The sequence below is a fragment of the Cervus elaphus genome, chromosome 7, assembly GCF_910594005.1.
Source record: "Cervus elaphus chromosome 7, mCerEla1.1, whole genome shotgun sequence".
In the NCBI taxonomy this organism is placed as follows: domain Eukaryota; kingdom Metazoa; phylum Chordata; class Mammalia; order Artiodactyla; family Cervidae; genus Cervus; species Cervus elaphus.
The window spans coordinates 6,126,789-6,146,117 of NC_057821.1; the positions used below are offsets into that span (position 1 = coordinate 6,126,789).

The 19,329-nt window shown below is 38.0% G+C and overlaps 1 protein-coding gene across 1 annotated transcript in view; it reads left to right on the top strand.

Annotated features, from left to right (window-relative positions):
* The window catches only part of BMP5 (bone morphogenetic protein 5), a 134,849-nt gene that overhangs the window by 109,062 nt on the left and 6,458 nt on the right, over positions 1–19,329 (top strand). The window contains exons 4-5 of the mRNA XM_043907049.1: positions 4,829–5,023; positions 17,555–17,631. Coding sequence (XP_043762984.1) covers positions 4,829–5,023; positions 17,555–17,631 — 272 coding nt within the window. The remainder of the gene's footprint in view (positions 1–4,828; positions 5,024–17,554; positions 17,632–19,329) is intronic.

A 19,329-nucleotide genomic window follows, 5' to 3' on the forward strand; every position in this document is an offset into this window, starting at 1 on the left:
TCTCAAATTCTTTCTCTTCCCTTGATACCTGTACAGTAATTTTGAAATGAAAGCAAGATGGCCAAAATTGGAATAGTTCTAAAAAAAATTCACATGGAAAGATTTAACGGGCATTCTTTGTTCAAATGTGAAAGATGATAACTCTGGACTCCCATATTTGTCCCCATCACCCCTTTTATTTTATAACCCAAGAATCCTGCGATACATAAAGCTGGGATAATCGGGCACCATGTTCCTTTGGGTCCAGTTGCCATCAGTGGGATCACTGGAACGCTGATACATCCTTCGGAGAAGCTTTTCTACCTCCTCTCCCATTTTGCGTGGAAGATTCCAAGTGAATGTAAACTTGAACAAATCCCAACAATCAAGTTCTTCTCCCTCCCTTGCCCTCACCCTGCCCATTTCCTCTTCCTAGTGAACAAGATCAGGACACGGATATGACGTAAAGAAAGTGTCTTCCTATTCCGGGACCGTTTATTCCCATCACTTGCCCTGCCCCTCACTTTGGGACAGTTTTGGGTCTAACTTCCAAAGCCTTCAGATTGCTGCTTGGCTCCGCTTTGAACTGCTGCAGCTCTCTGAAGCTGGTGCTGGTGCAGTAGGTCATCTTGAACCCACCTACACTATGGGGCTGCCACCTTGTACCAGTGTGGAGCTACTTGGAAACCACTTTTCTGATGTAGGAAGAATCTTTGGCCATCACTTGTGTTACATCATTAACCAAACTCCAAAGTAGGGCTCCCTTGCTCTCTCAGGATTTTACAGGGACTTTGGGTAAAAATAGGTCTCTTAGATTTCCATGAATTCCCCTGGTTCTTAAGGAATTAATCATGCAAACATTGGAGCAAGGCCAGAAGAAAAACTGAGTTACAGACTCAAAATCCCTGCTTCCTCATACTCACTGGGACATTATTCTGAATCTGTACTCTAGGGGTTCACCTTTTCCTCATGATGAGTTCTCTCCCTCTAGGTCTTTCTATTCTCTTCCAAATATATGCCTGGTGAATTAAGCTTACCCATGTCCTTCTAGCTCTGCCTAGACTTGTCTGAATCCTAGAATGATTAAGCTTGGATTCCAAGCTGGTGCCCCTTATCACCATTTTATTACTGTTTTTGTTCCCCCAGGTCATTTTTATTTCCACTTTATATGCTTTTATATTTTTTTTCAGTTTTCTATACATATATATTCTTTATATATAGTATATAATGCACATATTTACATATATGTTCTTTTTCATATTCTTTTCCATCATGGTTTATCACAGGGTATTGAATATACAGCAGGATCTTGTTGTTTCCTACCCACATTTTTTAATGAGAAGGCAAAAATAAGGATCAGCTTTGAGAAATAAAACCACTGTAATACACATCTACGTATATAATGGTTTTCCTAAATGAAAATGTTTTAGATAGGTTTCTTTACTGATGTATTTGCAGTATCTAAATCACCCTGTATCTTTAATAACAAAAGTCAGCATTGTTAAATAGATTTTATAAAAGATTCCTTATTTTTAATACTTGCAATAGAGTCTGGATTTCTTTAGCACTTCTAAGGAAAGTGACTATTCAGCCCTATTCAAAAGGTTCAGTCAACATCATCAGTGGAGGTGTAATGTGTCTGAAGGAGAAGGCCAAATAATGCTTCCATGGTGTAGCTCAAGATCAAGACCCACTGAGCAAGTATTAACTTATGGAATCTTAATAGTCACCTCATTGCTGAAGTGGAAAGGAAACCAAGAGGAAACTTAATAATATCAAAAGTTATTTTAAAAGGAGTTCACGTTTGTTTGAAGGGGACTTTGCCTCACACACAATATCCCCCTTTGTAAAGACCAAGAAACCCATATTTGTCACACACACACACACACACACACACACACACCCCTTTATAGTTTTCAAAGCATCAATCTTGAGAGCAATCTTCTTTCTCCAGAGATAAAAATCAAAATATTGAAAGTCTTTCAAATAATTACAAAAGGTACCCTCTTAGAAACCCAAGAAATTTGGGATTTTGGTTTCAGTGCTTATTTGATGAGAAAAGGGTCAGTGTGTTGTAATGAATAGAAAACTGATTTTTACTGTATTCCATTTGTGCGTCGTGTGGCAACGTATTTCAATATTAGAAAGATCATCTATTAAAAATGATTTCTGCAGTTATCCATGTATACAAGTAAAAAATTTCATTCCTGTTAAATTAACACTTCATTAAAACATCAAACTCAAAGCTCAACAAATACTTTTTATGTTGCGTTCCAGGACAGAAAAAAAAAAAAAAATCCAAAATTTAAAGAACAGATCGCCAGTTATTCTAGTCCATCACAGTCAAGTTTCTCAGTTCTGTTTTTCTTTTTTTCTTTTGCTGTGCTCTCTGTCACTGGAAACATCTTAAACCAATTTCAAGTGCTACACCTGAATAAACATGTTGTAAAAGTGTTTATGTATTGAGGTGGGTCAGTTCAAGGTATGGTATTTGGCTGGAACTTCTAATTTCTCTTTTTACAGCAAAAGGGCTGCCAGAAGGAGGAAGTCTGAGCTGAATTAATACATTTGTTACAGTGGAAGTAGAATGGAAACTACTCTGACCACAAATCAAACTGCCTCTTTCATTTATGCCAGTGATAGAGTTTTTCTAAGAAATATAGACTCTGGCATGGAGCCACTGTAAGTTTGCATTTAAAAGAGAAACCCATAGGCTTATTTGTTTAAGGTTTACTGCTCTGATTATTTTGAAGTTCTTTCTCTGCTAGGATGGAGTGGAGTGGCATTTGGGAAGGGAGCGGCTGTTTTCATGTTTGTAGGAATGTAACAAGTTTTCCCAATGAGCGATTGTTGAGGACACCAGTGAATGCTGTCCGCATTGATACACATGCATTTTTTCAACCAGTATCTCCACATTTGAAGGACTTCTGTGTCCCTCGCAACAGCTGCACCACCTCACTTAACACAGTCTCGTTTTCTGACGGTAGAAGGTCCCTGCACAATACAAGTATACACAAAAGTGTTTATGCTGCCAAAATAAATTGTGTTAAGAGCAAGAGTTTATTTGCTAAAATGCCATTGATGCCATTTCAGGGACTTGATTTCTTTCTTCCAAGGTGGGTTAGGTCTTATAATGCACTGAAGCTGCTGCAGAGTCTTAACTGAATAAATATTTTAAGAAAACTTGCACATCCCTCCAGGGACAAGGCATGGCCAATCATGCGCGTATTTCTAACCACATGATATATTACTCTGAAAAGATTGGTAACTTTCGTATCTGGAGTAGAATTTGTTTTTTGCACGAGCTTTGAGTAATTTTCAATTAAATGTACAACTTAAAGTTAAATACTTCATTCTCTCTGGGTAATTTTCATTGAGTTTTTTATCAGTCATTGGTTTTCTTTATATATATGCACATATATACATACAAACACACATACATGCACACACACACAAACATATATATATACACACACATATATATAATTTTCTGGGATATTTATTTTAAATGAAAAGATCATAACAAGAGTGAATTGTAAAATGTGTAACAAATGCCTAACTCCTAATGTATTTGTGAAATCAAATCAAATAATGCATGGAAACCACTAAGAAAAATGCCTACCATAGAGTCAGAAAGTATCATGGTAGATGCCAGTGGTTGCGGGTGTTGAAAGAGATGGGGAAGGGGAACGGGGACTAGCGTTTAATAGTGACACGGGTTTCAGTTTGGGAAGGTGAACAATTCGGGACATGGGTGATGGTTGGAGTTGCACAACAGTGTGAATGTACCTAGTACCGCTGAACTGTGCAAGTAAGTACAGTTAAAATAGTATATTTTATATTAATATTATGTGACTTTTATCATAATAAAAATATTTAAAAAAGAAAAGAATAATACCTAGTGTACATAGCAAGTGCTCCAAATGCATTTGATACTGTTGTAGTGATGAGTATTATTTTTGCTACCCCAATGGGAGAAGCACTTTATCAACATCTGTTTCTTGTCTGTAGGGCAGCTGATTTCTCATCCACTGTAGCACAGGCCCTGGGCACACTCCTTTTCTGATAAACAACCACAACAGTGGACTCAGAAGGGTCTGGGACACAGACTGCTTTAGACTAGGCTCATCTGGAATTTTTTTCCTTTCTGAGCATTTCCAGGCTTGATTTGCATCCTCTGAAATCCTTTCAGTAAACATCATTCAAGTGTGTCCAAGCGCAGAGAAAATTTTGAAATTTTCATGTTTGCTTCAAAATCCTTTACATGGAGAAAGACCTGTTGCTTAGGGTAAAGCTCCATGCCCAGCGGGGGCCTCTGGAAGGATCTTTGAAGTGCTTTAAGTGGATCGTAGCTTTGTAAAGTTTGCTGGGCCTAGGCCCGAAGTGAGGAGGGGTTTATCAACCCTGGAAAGTCTCCAAAGAAGCAGGGGAAAGTAGAAACCCCCAGCCAGCCATTCAGCTTTAATCACACGAAGGAAAATTACAAGGCATTTAGTGCAAAAGTGCCTGTAGCTAATATTTCTGAAATCACTGGTTAACATGGCCATTTCCAGGCTGATGGTGGTGAAGCCATTTAGAACGTTCCCAACTTTCAGGTCTGAGAAAAAGCCCATCAGTGTAGGCCTGGGGGTGTTGTGTGGCTAAAGAGTGATACGAAATGGAAAACCAAGAATGGATAACCGTCTGTGACAGTACATTTTCCACATTTATGAGATTCTTTGGTCAGCAGATTAAAGGTTCTGGTAGTGTCTTCAAACCTTTACCTCTTCCCACAGACCCTCTGAGCTCACCCCTCAGCAGGTGACCTCATCTCTTCTTGATAAACCCAGTGCCCCTTCCTCTGCTCCAGGTCACAGCATCAACGTGAAGTCGGCCGGCCTCGTGGGACGACATGGGCCTCAGTCAAAACAGCCATTCATGGTGGCCTTCTTCAAGGCGAGCGAGGTGCTTCTCCGGTCTGTGAGAGCAGCCAACAAGCGAAAAAATCAAAACCGGAATAAATCCAGCTCTCCTCAGGACTCCTCCAGAGTGTCCAGTGTCGGAGGTGAGATAAAGCCAGAGCGGCAGCTCTGCACAGAAGGTCACGGGGTCGTATGTTGCAAATCAAGTAGCCACAGTAAATTTACCCTCTGGTGTACCCTCATTTGGTCTATTAAATCATCCGGCCGTGTTTCTCACATCCCCCAAATGTTTCATCAACGAATCATTCAGTAATTCATTTTAAAGTAAGTGGGACTTACCTCAATCTGCTGAAAGATGCAATTCAAACTCAAATCAAGCTGGCAATAATAAAATTATTAAATGGCTACATCAACAAAAGCTAGTCCAAATTGAACTCCACAACTTGTGGGCTGACCGTTCCCAGGAATCTCACATATGGATGGGTAACAAGTAAATTAAAAATAAAAGCATTACTTTGGTACTTAAAACAGTATGTAAGAATCATGAGCTTAATTTTTTTGGACAAAAGAAGCAGGGTAGAGTGTATGGAAATTGAGATAATATTTATATTTCCATTAATTATTTAGAGGGATGCTATGTAGATAATTTGCTTTGAGTGTGTGTATACATATACATGCTCATATGAAATCAAACAAAATGTTGTAAATGCACAGTTGATCCCAGTATGTTTGCAATTTAATCTATTAATTGATAGAGAGATAAAAAATACACTTGATCTGAACTCATCTAATGGAGAAAATCTGAAGCAATTTATTCCTATACTTTGTACCAATAAGTACCTTGTTTAGTTCTAGCTGCAAACAAATTTTTATAAGCTGTTCTTAGATGAAAATGACGGCTATTTTATTCCTAGGAATTGTCTTATCTATGAAAAATAACCCTATTTGAAGGAGAAAGCTTGCCCTAGAACAGCCCTAGTTAGGACGAAGTGTTTGTTCATTGTAAAATGTGTATTCTTCTCTGTTGGTGGCCACCATATGCAGTGTACTTGTGAGGCACCATGAATGAACTGGTGAACAAAACAGATATGACCTCTGCATCGGTATTTCAGCAAATGCGAATGATTTGCTCTTCCAAAAAGACACATCCACACAGTGTTTGCCATTAATGATTATAAATGAAACAAAAATATATAGAAATTTTTTTTATCCTGGTACTCTTAGCAAAAATACTAAGTGGAATTCACTGGAACCCTCCTAGAGTGAAGGCACAGGAGAAGTGTGTTAGAAAGAAGTCTATTTTGTGTATCTAACAACAGAAGCAGAGGTAAGAGTTCTGTGAAATTGCATTATCGTAAATTACATTCTACATAGAAATCCATGCTTTAAAATAATTTTCCATCAAATAAGCTTCACTTTTTCAGTTGAAAGTAAATGTGATATTAGTGCCTTATTACAAGGCTATTTTATAAAGATATTCACAAGATATTTAGTTTGGCAAAATTTTTAATTGCTTAATATGAAAGATGGAGAAAAATAACTTTCTAAGAACTTTTCTTCCTTGTAAATACTAGCCTGTCAAAGTTGTATATTTTTCTTTTCATATAGAATGGTTCTGAAATGGGTTGAAATGTTTTTAATTTAATGTAGCAGATTGCATTAAGAAAAAGATTTGTTAAATCTTGAATAGAATAGTAAACAATTTTTGAGAAAATGTCAAAGGGAAAAGTCACCTGTGTATTATTAGAGCTGGTAATGACTCTGGCAGAGGTGTTCCAGCAACTGAAATCATCTTTCTCCCTATTGGTGAACTCTATTTATCTTCCCTTCCTGACCACAAGTAACAAATGTGCTTCTATAACTAGATATGAATAAAATACATGAAGCAGAAGTCACATAACTTTTCACCAATTTCCTAACACCATTTAGAGTACAAAATTATTCTAATACAGACCAATATTTTCTTTTTAAAAAGTGTGTCATTGGCACCCATTTCTGTGAAATATGTAGTAGGTGGTTTTGGAACATGTTCATATTTTGATAAGAAGAAGAAGGAAAGTAGTTGGTTTGTGTGTATGAGACTTAACCTTTCAATAGGTAGTAATCAAACAGGCAGGAAAAAGTCTCATAGGATTTGGCCCAAAAGACAGGGGTTTAATATAAACATAAAATCTGATACTTAGGAGACTTGAAATGCTAGTGAAATTTTAAAATTATCCAAATATAAATAGCAAATGCTGTAATACTACTAGGCTTTTACATTAAAACACTGTGTGAAGACGCCATAACTAAGGTCAGTAGGGAGAAGGGAGAGTTGTATTAGAAGTTTGCTTGGTTGCATTTTTTTTTTTTTTTTTTTTTGCAAAGCGTATTCTCAAATGTTAAAAATCTCCAACAGTGCAGAACCCAGGTCATTCTTGCTGTCTTTACCTCATCCCTTTCTTCTTTCAGAGTCCTGTCTTCTGACTTCTCAGTGCCCTTTTATTGTTCTGTGCTCCTGTGGGAGAACCCAGAACAGTGTCCAACACAAAACAGCAACTTCACAAACACACATTCAGGATATTAACATGGTCACTGTATGGGAGAACTCGCTTCCTTTTTCAGCTGTGTATATATAGAACCACTGCCCCTGGATTTTCAGCAGAAACCCTCTGTCTTTGCTGCTCTTTAGGTTTTTAGCAAGAACTTTGAGCAGACACTTTGTGAGAGATGTTACTTATTTCACAATGAGCAGGCACCATTGATTTGCCTTTGAACTTGGGTTTAGGGGAAAGGAAATGTAGGCAATAGCTAAATATTAAGGTAACCACCCTTTGGGTTGGAGAGGCACTAAGTTGATAAGATTTTAAAGAACCTACCAGGAGCAAGATGCTATTTTAAGGACTATAGCATTCAAAATTTAAAGTATTTACGAGGCACAGAGTTAGTTCTTGCTTACTGAAGAACTGCTTGAAAAGGTGCTTATTGCAAGCTTGGTGCCCTGCCTTGCCTGCAACTCCCAACTCTGACAGGCACTATACCTTGCCTAATGGATACAATGTAAAGTCATCCCCCTTGGACAACCATTTTAATCAAAACCAGAAAGAACAATCTGTTGGAATTATTTGTTTAGAGTGCATTGTTATATAGTTAATACATAATTTTATTTTTTAAAAATAATCACAAATAAAGCTAAAATTCTCGTTTAATCATTTCTTTTAAGATAAATTATGCTGATACACTGTTATTAACAAAATACAAGTACTTCCAAGGTTTTTCCTCCTATATGTGCATCACTTTTGGAGGATATAATTTTATTATGTGTTATATAGAGATATATTCTTTTTCAGATTCTTTTCTCTTAGAGGTCATTATAAGATCCTGGATGTCACTCTCTGTGTGGTACAGTAGGTCCTTGTTATTTATCCATCTTATATACAGTGGTGTATACCTGCTGATGCTAAACTGCTAATTTCCTTCTCCTCTTCCAACCCCCTTTGGTAGCTTTAAGTTTGTTTTCTATATCTAAGTCTGTCTTTGTTTTGTACATAAGTTAATTTGTATCTGTTTTTTTTAGGATTCCACATATAAGTGTATCACATAATATTTCTCTTTCTTTGTCTTGCTTATTTCACTTAGTATGATAATCTGCAGGTCCATTCATGTTGCTGCAAATGGCATTATTTCATTCTATTTTATGGCTGAGTAATATTGCATCAATATTACTTTGATTATCAATATTACATTGATAATCAATATCAATTATCAATATTACATTGATAATATCAATTGTAATCAATTGTAATCATTGATTATAATCATTGATTACAAAATCATTGTAATCAATACAATTATCAATATTACATTGATAATATCCATTATCAATGGATAATATTGTATCCATTGTATCAATACATGTTCACTACATCTTTTTTATCCATTCGTCTCTTGTTGGACATTTAAATTGTTTTCATGTCTCGACTTTGTAAACAGCACTGCTATGAACACTGGGGTGCATGTGCCTTTTCAAATTATAGTTTTCTCCAGATATATGCTCAGAAGTGGGATTGCTGGATCATATGGTAGTTCTATTTTTAGTTTTTTAAGAAACTTCCAGACTGTTCTCCATAGTTGGCACCAATTTACATTCTCCCCAACAGTCCAGGAGGGTTCCTATTTTTATGAACCTTTTTAAGAGCAGTTTTAGGTCCACAAGATTGAAAGATTGAAGATACATAGATTTCCCATGTACTCCTTACCCCACAAATGCATAGCCTCCTCCGCTATCAACATCACTCACCATGGTGGTGCGTGTCTTACCGAAGATGAACCTACATGGACACATCACAATCAACTACAGTCTATGGTTTACCTAATGTTCACTCTTGGTATCATATAGTTGGTCTTATGGATTTTTTAAACAACATATTTCAGTCATCTTTCAAATTAGTGACTTCATTTTTTATACTGCTACAATATATTCAATACTGCTTTTGTCAGAATTTATTTAGTCATATCGCTCTTAAAAAGACATTTTGGCTGTTTTTAAATTGGGGCTTTCAAAATCAATGCTGCAGTAAAAATCCTGCAAGGCTGCACCAGTGAGAATGGTTTTAATCCACATGGTTTTTATAGTAATTAACACCAAAAGCAGTTATCTGTGCTCTGAATATGCAAAATTTTGAAAATTCCTTCTCAAATGATAGTTATTTTGTTATGTAGATCTAGTTCGATCCATCTTTTTATTTATCTATTCATCTGTGTATGTGTGTGTGCGCGTGCGAGCTCAGTTGTATCTGACTTTGCAACACTATGAAATTATAGCCTGCCAGGCTCCTCTATCCATGGGATTTCCCAGGCAAGAATATTGGAGTGGGTTGCCATTTCCTTCTCTGGGGGATCTTCCTGACCCAGGGATAGAACCCGTGTCTCCTGCTTGATGGGCAGATTCTTTATCACTGAGCCACCTGGAAAGCCCCATTCATCTGTACCTTTATCTTTTCTTCTGTCATGTAACTCTGGGTCCACCTCTTAGTAGCTGTGTAATCTTGGACAGGGCATGTCACATCTCTCTATTTCTTCATCTGGAAAGTGGGAACATTAATAATACCTGCCTCATAGAGTAAAATTACTTGAGTTGCAAGGATTAAACGAGTTAATGGGTATAAAGGATGGAGAACACTGTGTATACTCATTCAGGGTTAAACATTATCATTATTACCAAATTAGGGTTCGATTTCTCCAAACTGGTGCCTAAAGAGTTCAGACTTTTGCATCAGTACCCATTCCCCTGATCACTTATTGTCAAGTTTCTATCTAGAGAAAATTCTAGAGATGATATGTCTGGGTGTGGTTTATTGTAAAATATTTATTCATTGTTAAATAAGCACCACAGCGTGACACAGCATTAACTATCTGATCATGCAAGATGGGTAGCATCCGAATCTTGCTTCTGAAAAGGCATTCTGTTAGACAGTGGCAAAGACGTGCATGCTAGTAATTATCAGGCGATCAATTCTGCTAGAGTAGGTACAAGGAAGTGTGGGAGCAGTAAGGATAGAGCACGACTCCAGTGAGAAAAAACAGACATTTTTCAGAAATGGAGGTGAAGCCATGTCAGATCTTACATGCAGTTACAGAACCACACAGCAGTGTCTGATGGCCACGTTGTACTAGTATTCTTGTATGAGAGCAGTGTGATATCAGCTAGAAAATCATGCAGGGACCAAGTCATAATGGTCAGTAACTGTGGTGTTTCCATGCAGGCATTTGGAAAAAGGAGTGTCACCATCAGATACGCATTTTTAAAAAGTTCAATTTGGCATCAGAAAGAAGGATGGGATGCCAAGGGGAGAAACTGGATGCCAAAATATGATTAGGAATCTAGTCTAACACTCCAAGCAATGAAGATTATAGATTGGAGACAGGGGAAGTGGGAACCAAAATATGTGGAATGGAGTCAGCAGGACTCCAGAGATGGGCGTGGAAGTGGAATATGTAGGACGCAGCCTTGAGCCCCAATGGTTAGATGAAGCACAAGACTCGAAGCTGCTATAGAAACTGGAGTAAGAGAGAAACATTAAGGATGGATCCTCCACTGGGAACATCAGTACTTTGAGTAAAGGCAAAAGAGAAAAAGCAATTCCAACAACAAGGCAAAAGACTTAGGGTCAGAGAGCAAAGAGGAGTTAGGGATGAAGGGTTATCCTAGGACCAAGTTCCCAAAAAGGATGTTGGGGGAGTGTGAAGTAAACAAGGGTGCAAAGGACTTCTGATAGGTTAACTAGGCTAGAGTTTGGTCGCTTAAAAGGGAGTGTAGATGGATTCAATGTAGGGTAGGAGTGAGAACGAAAGAAAATCAAGAACTGTATTTATTAAATTTTCTGGCTTGAGCCACTAGATCCTGTTAACCAAGTAGAATGAACGGAAAGAGTGTGAGGTCAGAAGCCAAAATAGTGAGTTGGAGGCATTTGAGAAACTTTCATGCACAGACGTCTTGCAGGCATTTGGAGACAGGTTTGTGGATGGGTTTTTATGTCAACAAGCTCTAAGGTGAGTGCGTCCTCTGCATCATCCACAGAGACACATTGCTGAGCAGAGTCAAGCAAACACACCAGACAGTTATTATGTTGTGGTGTCTGTTCTGTGTCACACATTCATACACAAATCCCTACACAAATAAATAACTGTAATTCCTACTGGGTTATATGCCAGTTCGGTGAGGAGTTCATTGGATGTGGGACTTGGGGATTAAACTAGGGTAGCAGTAGCATTTGAAATCTCTCGTCTTTGGGAGTGGTGTTATTTGTTTGGGATTTATCATGATTTTCTCTACCCCAAAGGCCATGTCAAAATTTACATTATTGAATAGTCTACAGTAGCACTGCACCTGCTATTTTATAGCCACTTCATGCCTCCATTCATCTGAAATTTTCATTTTCTATTAATTAATGAACATCCTGCAGTGTGGAGGCTGATGTCTGTGACCTCCCTCAGAGTATGAAGCAAGAGATGCTGACGTCTCCTCCTTTGTTTTGAGACACAGCATCTTGTTATATTTGGCTTGTTTAAGCTGTTGATTGTTTAAATTTTGAATTCTATTTTGGACTTTTTTTCCTTCTCTTTTACAGATTTAACTATATTTTATTCCTCAAAGACACTAACACTGGCACTTAAAGGGAAAAGAATCCTGTACCAGTTTGTGGAGTTTTTTGATTTTCCTTTGTGCTCTTCACAGTTTAGCTAGCGTGTCTTCATTTATCTGGCAGTTTCTTTGGGGACTAGTGGACAAACCATTGAGGCCCCTTTGTAGATCTCAGAAGTTTTATTAACCACTCATTTCACTTTTTTTCTAACACAAAATGAATTTTAACAAATCAAACTAAGACAAAGATTAAATTTGTATTATTGAAATGAGAAGGGGGAACTGGAAGAAGGCAGTCAAATAGTTATCATATAAATACTAAGGATGTAATATGCAACGTGATAAATATATTTAACACCGTTGTATGTTATATATGAATGTTGTTAGAAGAGTAAATCCTAAGAGTTCTCATCAGGAAAAAAAAGAACATCTTTTATTTCTTTAATTTTGTGTATATCTGACATCATTGTCCAGTAGCTAAGTCGTGCCCAACTCTGTGATGCCATGAACTGCACCACACCAGTCTTCCCTGTCCTTCACTGTCTCCTGGAATTTGCTCAAACTCATGTGCATTGATTTGGTGATGCCATCCAACAATCTCATCCTCTGTCGTCCCCTTCTCCTCGCACCTTCAATCTTTCCCAGCGTCAGGGTCTTTTCCAATGAGTTAGGTCTTCGCATCAGGTGGCCAAAGTATTGGACTTGATCTCCAGTATCAGTCCTTCCAGTGAATATTTAGGGTTGATTTCCTTTAGAACTGACTGGTTGGATCTCCTTGCTCTCCAAGGGGCTCTCAAGAGTCTTCTCCAGAACAGTTTAAAAGCATCAGTTTTTTGATGCTCAGCCTTCTTTGTGGTCCAATTCTCACATCCATACATGACTACTGGAAAAACCACAGGTTTGACTATATGAACTTTTGTTGGCAAAGTAATGTCTCTGATTATTAATATGCTGTCTAGGTTTGTCATAGCCTTTCTTCCAAGGAACAAGCATCTTTTAATTTCGTGGCTGCAGTCACTCTCTACAGTGATTTTGGAGCCAAGAAAATAAAATCTGTCACTGTTTCCACTTTTTCCCCATTTATTTGCCATGAAGTGATGGGACCTGATACCATGATCTTCGTTTTTTTGAATGTTGAGCTTTAAGCCAGCTTTTTCACTCTCCTCTTTCACTTTCATCAAGAGGCTCTTTAGTTCCTCTTCACTTTCTGCCATAAGGGTGGTGTCATCTGTGTGTCTGAGGTTATTGATATTTCTCCCAGCAATCTTGATTCCAGCTTGTGCTTCTTCCAGCCCAGCGTTTCTCATGATGTACTCTGCATATAAGTTAAATAAGCAGGGTGACAATATACAGCCTTGACGTACTCCTTTTCCTATTTGGAACCAGTCTGTTGTTTCATGTCTGTTCTAACTGTTGCTTCCTGACCTGCATACAGGTTTCTCAAGAGGCAGGTCAGGTGGTCTACTTTCTGATCCTTTTAAGAATTTTCCACAGTTTGTTGTGATCCACATAGTCAAAGGCTTTAGCATAGTCAATGAAGCTGATTTTTTTTTAAAATTCCATTGCTTTTTCTATGATCCAGGGGATGTTTGGCAGTTTGGTCTCTGGTTCCTCTGCTTTTTCTAAATCCAGATTGTTCAGCTGAAAGTCCTTGATCATGGATGTTCACTAAACTTACTGTGGTGGTCATTTCATGATGGATATAAAATCAAACCATTATGCAGTATATCTTAAAGTTGTACAGTGCTATATGTCAATTACTTCTCAATAAAACTGGAAGAATAAATAATCAAATAGCTTGTAAAACATAAATGTGGATATTTTTTCCAGAAATTGATCATAAACAAATTGGCAAAAAGTATTTAACAATAGTCAATATTTTGGTTTCCCAATATTATTGCCAATATTATTACTGGTTTCCCAATATTATTGCCATTAACAGGCGAAACAGAAATCCTGTGTCTGTGATACCTGCCTTGTGGTTGAGGAATGCTTTTCTAGTGCTGGCTGTGACTTCAGAATGTGTAGTGGTTTCTGGTGATACTCTTGAATTCTAGGCAGGTTTGTCAACAGCAGCATCATGTCCAGCTCGTTTTCTTATTTGAAGGGTTGCTGATCAATGTTTTTTAAAAATATAAATCTAATTTCTTTGCCTTTCCTCTCAGAGGTTTTTCTACCAACCATTTAGTAAAGCTAACTACAGACTTTGCTGGTTTTGGTACAACATTTACTCAGTATCCATTAATTTTTATTTCTGACCAACTAAGCATATGGTCCTAACGCTCTATGAAATCAGACTCTTGGAACCAGATTCTGTTATAAATTTCATTGCTCGTTACCTTTATGTGATGTTGCAATATATACATCACTTAGCCTGCATGAAAAGCTGTATAGATGGAACAGATCTATTTTGACTTTTAAGTTTTACTTTCTTTTTTTATAAACATGGAATTCAAATGGTCATAGACATAGTTATGGTTTTTCACATATACTTGAATGTGTTATTGGATATAAGGTCTTTATTCACATTCAATGTTTTTTATTAAGGCAGGGATGGATGAATAAATATTCTCATGATTGTCTGATGCAGGGTTTGGCAACATAAGCCATTGCCTGTTTTTATACAACCCAATTGCTAACAATGGTTTTTACATTTTTAGATATGTGAAAAAGAATTAAAATAAATAATATTTTGTTTCATGCAGAAATCATGTGAAATTCAAATTTTAAGATCCACAAGCAAAGTTTGTTTGAAATACAGTCACATCCATCCATTTATCAATACATACTAAATCCTGATTTCATGCTACTGGGGCAAAGCTGAATCACTGTGAAGGAAACCCCATAGCCTGAAATATATTATCTGTCCTTTTTGAGAAAAAATAAATTGCTCTCCCTTGCTCTAATGCATAGTTGACACTTTTAAAATTTTTTTTTAAATATCAAAAAGTTTATGCAGTCAAACTAATACCAGACTTGAGTTATTCCTCTTCCCTAAAAATGATACAGTGTTCAGACTTATCCATTTCATGGTATTGTACTTATTGTTACTTTATGCTGCTTCATTGCTTGGACACAGTTAACTTTTTTTTTTGCTATTTCGATTAAAAGTTTACCCAAAGAAGAAGGGTGCTAAATCTCAAATCAATTCTCTTTCCTCCGCTTTCTGTCATTATCTGTATATTTATTTTTTCAGATCTTTTAGCTTGTTGTTAATGAAACAGCGAGCATCTTAAGGACAGAACTCACATTCATTCTCTTGTGCTCAGTGTTGGCATATAGGTGCTTCCTAGGTGTAGTTACCATGTGAGTGATTGCATGCAAGCATGAACAAAGTGTCAGTGTCCTTGCTTGAGTTTTCTATATTTTCTTTGACCGATGTGTGTTTATGATAGGAATGTTTTTAAATTTATTTTTAATTGAAGGGTAATTGCTTTACAATCTTGTATTGGTTTCTGCATACATCAACATGAATCAGCCAGAGGTATACAGATGTCCACTCCCTCATGAACCTTGTTCCCGCCCGGCTCCATCCCACTCCCCTAGGATGTCACACAGCACCGGTTTGAACTCCCCCCGAGTCACAGCAAATTCCTACTGGCTCTCTGTTTTACATATGTTTTAATGAAGGTCATCACACACAGGAGTAACACTGGTCTAGAAGTAAAAGGATTTCTGCACTCAGATTTAATCATTACCTTCTTTTCTAGACTCGCGTTAATTAAATAATTAGCTGATGTCACTATGACAGGCAGATGACAGGATCTGTTAAGACAGGTCTTTTAGATCTTTGACGTGACTTCATTTTCATTAGCGGTTGAGGATAACGAAGCTGGCAGGTGACACGGTAAGACAGGCTGCTCTTTATAGCAAACGTCTATGTTGGTTTGCCAGAGACTGTCAGAGTGAAAGTGTTTATTCCTAGAAGAAAACATTAGCTGTCTTCCTTAAAAATGAATTATTTTGCAGTTCCCATCACCCTAAGTTTTTTCCTCTTTCACTTTTTTGTGTTGGAAATAATTACAGTGGGTTCCATTATAAAGCATGAATAGACATTTTCTGTAATGCTCTGGTTTTCTTTTGTATTTTACTTTATTCCAGATGCAAGTGGGATTCTTAATTTTTTTCAACAATTATCAAAGGTTATGAATTTTTCAGATTGTATTCCAAAATAAGTTACGGAAAGCGTGTATTTCCTTTGCTTCAGGCCATTTCTGGAACATTCTGAGGCATCCATTCTTCAGTTCCTAATTATTTATTTAGTATCTACTGTGTGCCAGGCCCTGTTTCTGACATTTGGGGTATCAGAGAAATGGGACCAGGCAAGATATTTACTCCTAGAGAGCTGACACTCTAGAAGGAGGAAACAGACAAGAAACAGTGTACATGGTGAATGTGTAAGTGGTGTAACATATTAACAGACAGTAAGCAAAATGGAAAAAAAAAAATCAGAGCAGGAGGAGAGAGAAATATGAGAGTAGGGGTTAGGATATGAAACAGGGGAGTCAGTGAGGGCTTTGTTGACAAGATGATGCTTAAGAGTTGAGGAAGCTCTGAGCGTCAGCTAAGTAGATATTCAGGGGAAGGGCATTGCGGGGAAGGGCGGGGTTGTTGAAAGGAAGGGAGCTAAGGTGAGAGAAAGCAGACCTGTGTGCAAAACAGCACGGAGGCTGTTTGGAGTACAGTAAAGGAGAGCAAATGGGCCAGAGGGTGATGGGACTGGATCGCGTAGAGCCGTGTGAGCCTTAGTGATACAGGAGCCACTGTGAGACTCTATGATGGAGCGTGACAGTCGGTCCACTTGGCTACTTTGATGGGATGGGGATGGTGCAGAGCCGGAGGACTAGCAATGAGGATGTGGCAGTGATTCGGAAAAGAGATGATAGTGGCTTCGACCAGAGCCAGTCATGGAGCTGGTGAGGGTGTCTGAATTTCAAATGAAGGTAAAATGTGTAAGGGTTTCCTGACAGATTGGATGTGGAGGTGAAAGGCAAGAGTATGTTTGGACTACAGCGTTTGTTTTGCCTGGGAACTTGCTCGCAGCCATCTGCGGGTGAAATTGGTTTGCGGGTAGGGGACAATCGGAAGCACCACTTTGGGGAATCTGAGTTTAAGATACATATTAAGATAACATGTACTCTGGAACATCCCAGTTAGTACTTTCCCAGTGCCTGCCTGTGAAAGAATACAAAACGTAGTGTTTGAATGTTTTATATGCTTAAGTATAGTCAGCACAACTGTGGTTTGGGTTAGTTAATGAATGAGCACTCATTGAGTGGCAGGCGTCAGGCTGCTATTGTCACAACGCAGAGGATCCAACCCGATCCTCCGCACGACCTCTCAAGGTCTGCATTTCACAGAGGCAGAAACTCAGCACAAGTGACTTGCTTGAAGTTCACATAGTTAGTAAGCGGCTTTCACTTGGAGATTCAAACTCAGGTTCTACAACTTCAAATACAGCCCCCTTTTGACTTTATAAGTGATCTCACAAAAGAAATACTAATATACCTGGTAGACTGCCATTTGTTGACAATCTGATTTTCATCTTCAGATTATAACACCAGTGAACAAAAACAAGCCTGTAAAAAGCATGAACTCTATGTGAGTTTCCGGGATCTGGGGTGGCAGGTAAGAACGGTCCGTCAAATTGGTTGCTGCTTTTCTGCTTTTTATCAATCCTAAATCTCTTGTAATCTTTCCTATACAGTAACCAGTTATTTTTTATAATTTATTTTTTATTGGAGTATCACTGCTTTGCAATGCTGTCTGCTGTTGAAATAGCATGTATACTATCTATGGTGAAACAGATCACCAGCCCAGGTGGGATGCATGAGACAAGTGCTCGGGCCTGGTGCACTGGGAAGACCCAGAGGAATCGGGTGGAGAGGGAGGTGGGAGGGGGGATCGGGATGGGGAATACGTGTAAATCTATGGCTGATTCATATCAATGTATGACAAAACCCACTGAAATGTTGTGAAGTAATTAGCCTCCAACTAATAAAAAAAATAAATAAATTAAAAAAAAAACACAACGCTAAAAAAAAATAAATAAATAACGTGAATGAGCCATCGTGCACACGTATCCCCTCGCCCTGCCCCCAGCCTCACCCTCTGGGTGGACACGGAGCGCCGAGCGGAGCCCCCTGCGATATGCAGCGGCGCCCGGCTCGCTGCCTGTCTTACAGATGGCGGTGTATATACGGGCGCGCGGCTCTCCCAGTTCTTCCCACCCTCTGCTTCCCCAGCTGTGTTCACACACCCTTTCTCTACATCTGTGTCTCTATTGCAATCCTCAGGAACAGGCTCATCTGGACCATCTTTCTAGATTCTATATATAGATGCTTGTTTTTCTCTTTCTGACTTCACTCTGTATCGCAAACTCTGGGTCCGTCCACATCCCTGCAAATGGCCCAATGCTGTTCCTTCTTATGGCCGAGTAATGTTCCGCTGTATGCATGTACCACATCTTTATCCATTCATCTGTCAGTGGACATTTAGACTGCTTCTATGTCCTGGCTGTTGCAAACAGTGCTGCAATGAACACACCAATTCTTTTTGACATTGACTATTCCATATAAGGATTATCCACATCATTTTTATTTCTGCATTATCCTTTCACTATTGAAGCATAATTAATAGAGTTTATGGTAAAAAAAAAATTATGCTGAAGAACAAATGCAACCTTAGAAAGTGAAGAAAAGAAGTCCTGTTGTTTAAATATACCCAAATTTCCATTTTAGTTCCCATTTTTCAGATTAACTCAAGCAATTTCCGTTTGCCTCCTATGGTCACAAATTATTGGTATAGGAAGTAGAATCCTTGACTGTGTCTGTGGTAAGTCAGATGTAGAGAAAAAAATTTTTCTTGTACTTAGAAATCGTATTGCTATCTTTTACACAAGCTTCACAAACACAGTGAGGAGGAAGATTTAACCACAATAATTTTCATAAATATGCCAAAAGAGTTTAAATTGAATTGTTAGATTATTCCTTTACAATGGATCCTCGGAATACAAGCTATTATATTGAGAAGTGATATTAACATGTAAGCATTTTCAAATTTATGATAAACCTTCAATGTTAATTGTTCAATAATTTTACATTGGTGACAAGTTTTACATCTCTGGAAAAAAAATCAAGGCCACCATCTCAAGTGCCAACTTTTTAGCTTCCTAAAATTTTTCATACACAATGCTCAGGATTTTTCTCCAACTCATTTCTTCTAAAGAGACTATAAAGTTAACACATGATTGGAAAGAAAAACAGGACAAGGAACAAATCTTAGAGCCTTAAGAGGTTGTCAAGCTTCTAAAGCAGGAATGAGTTA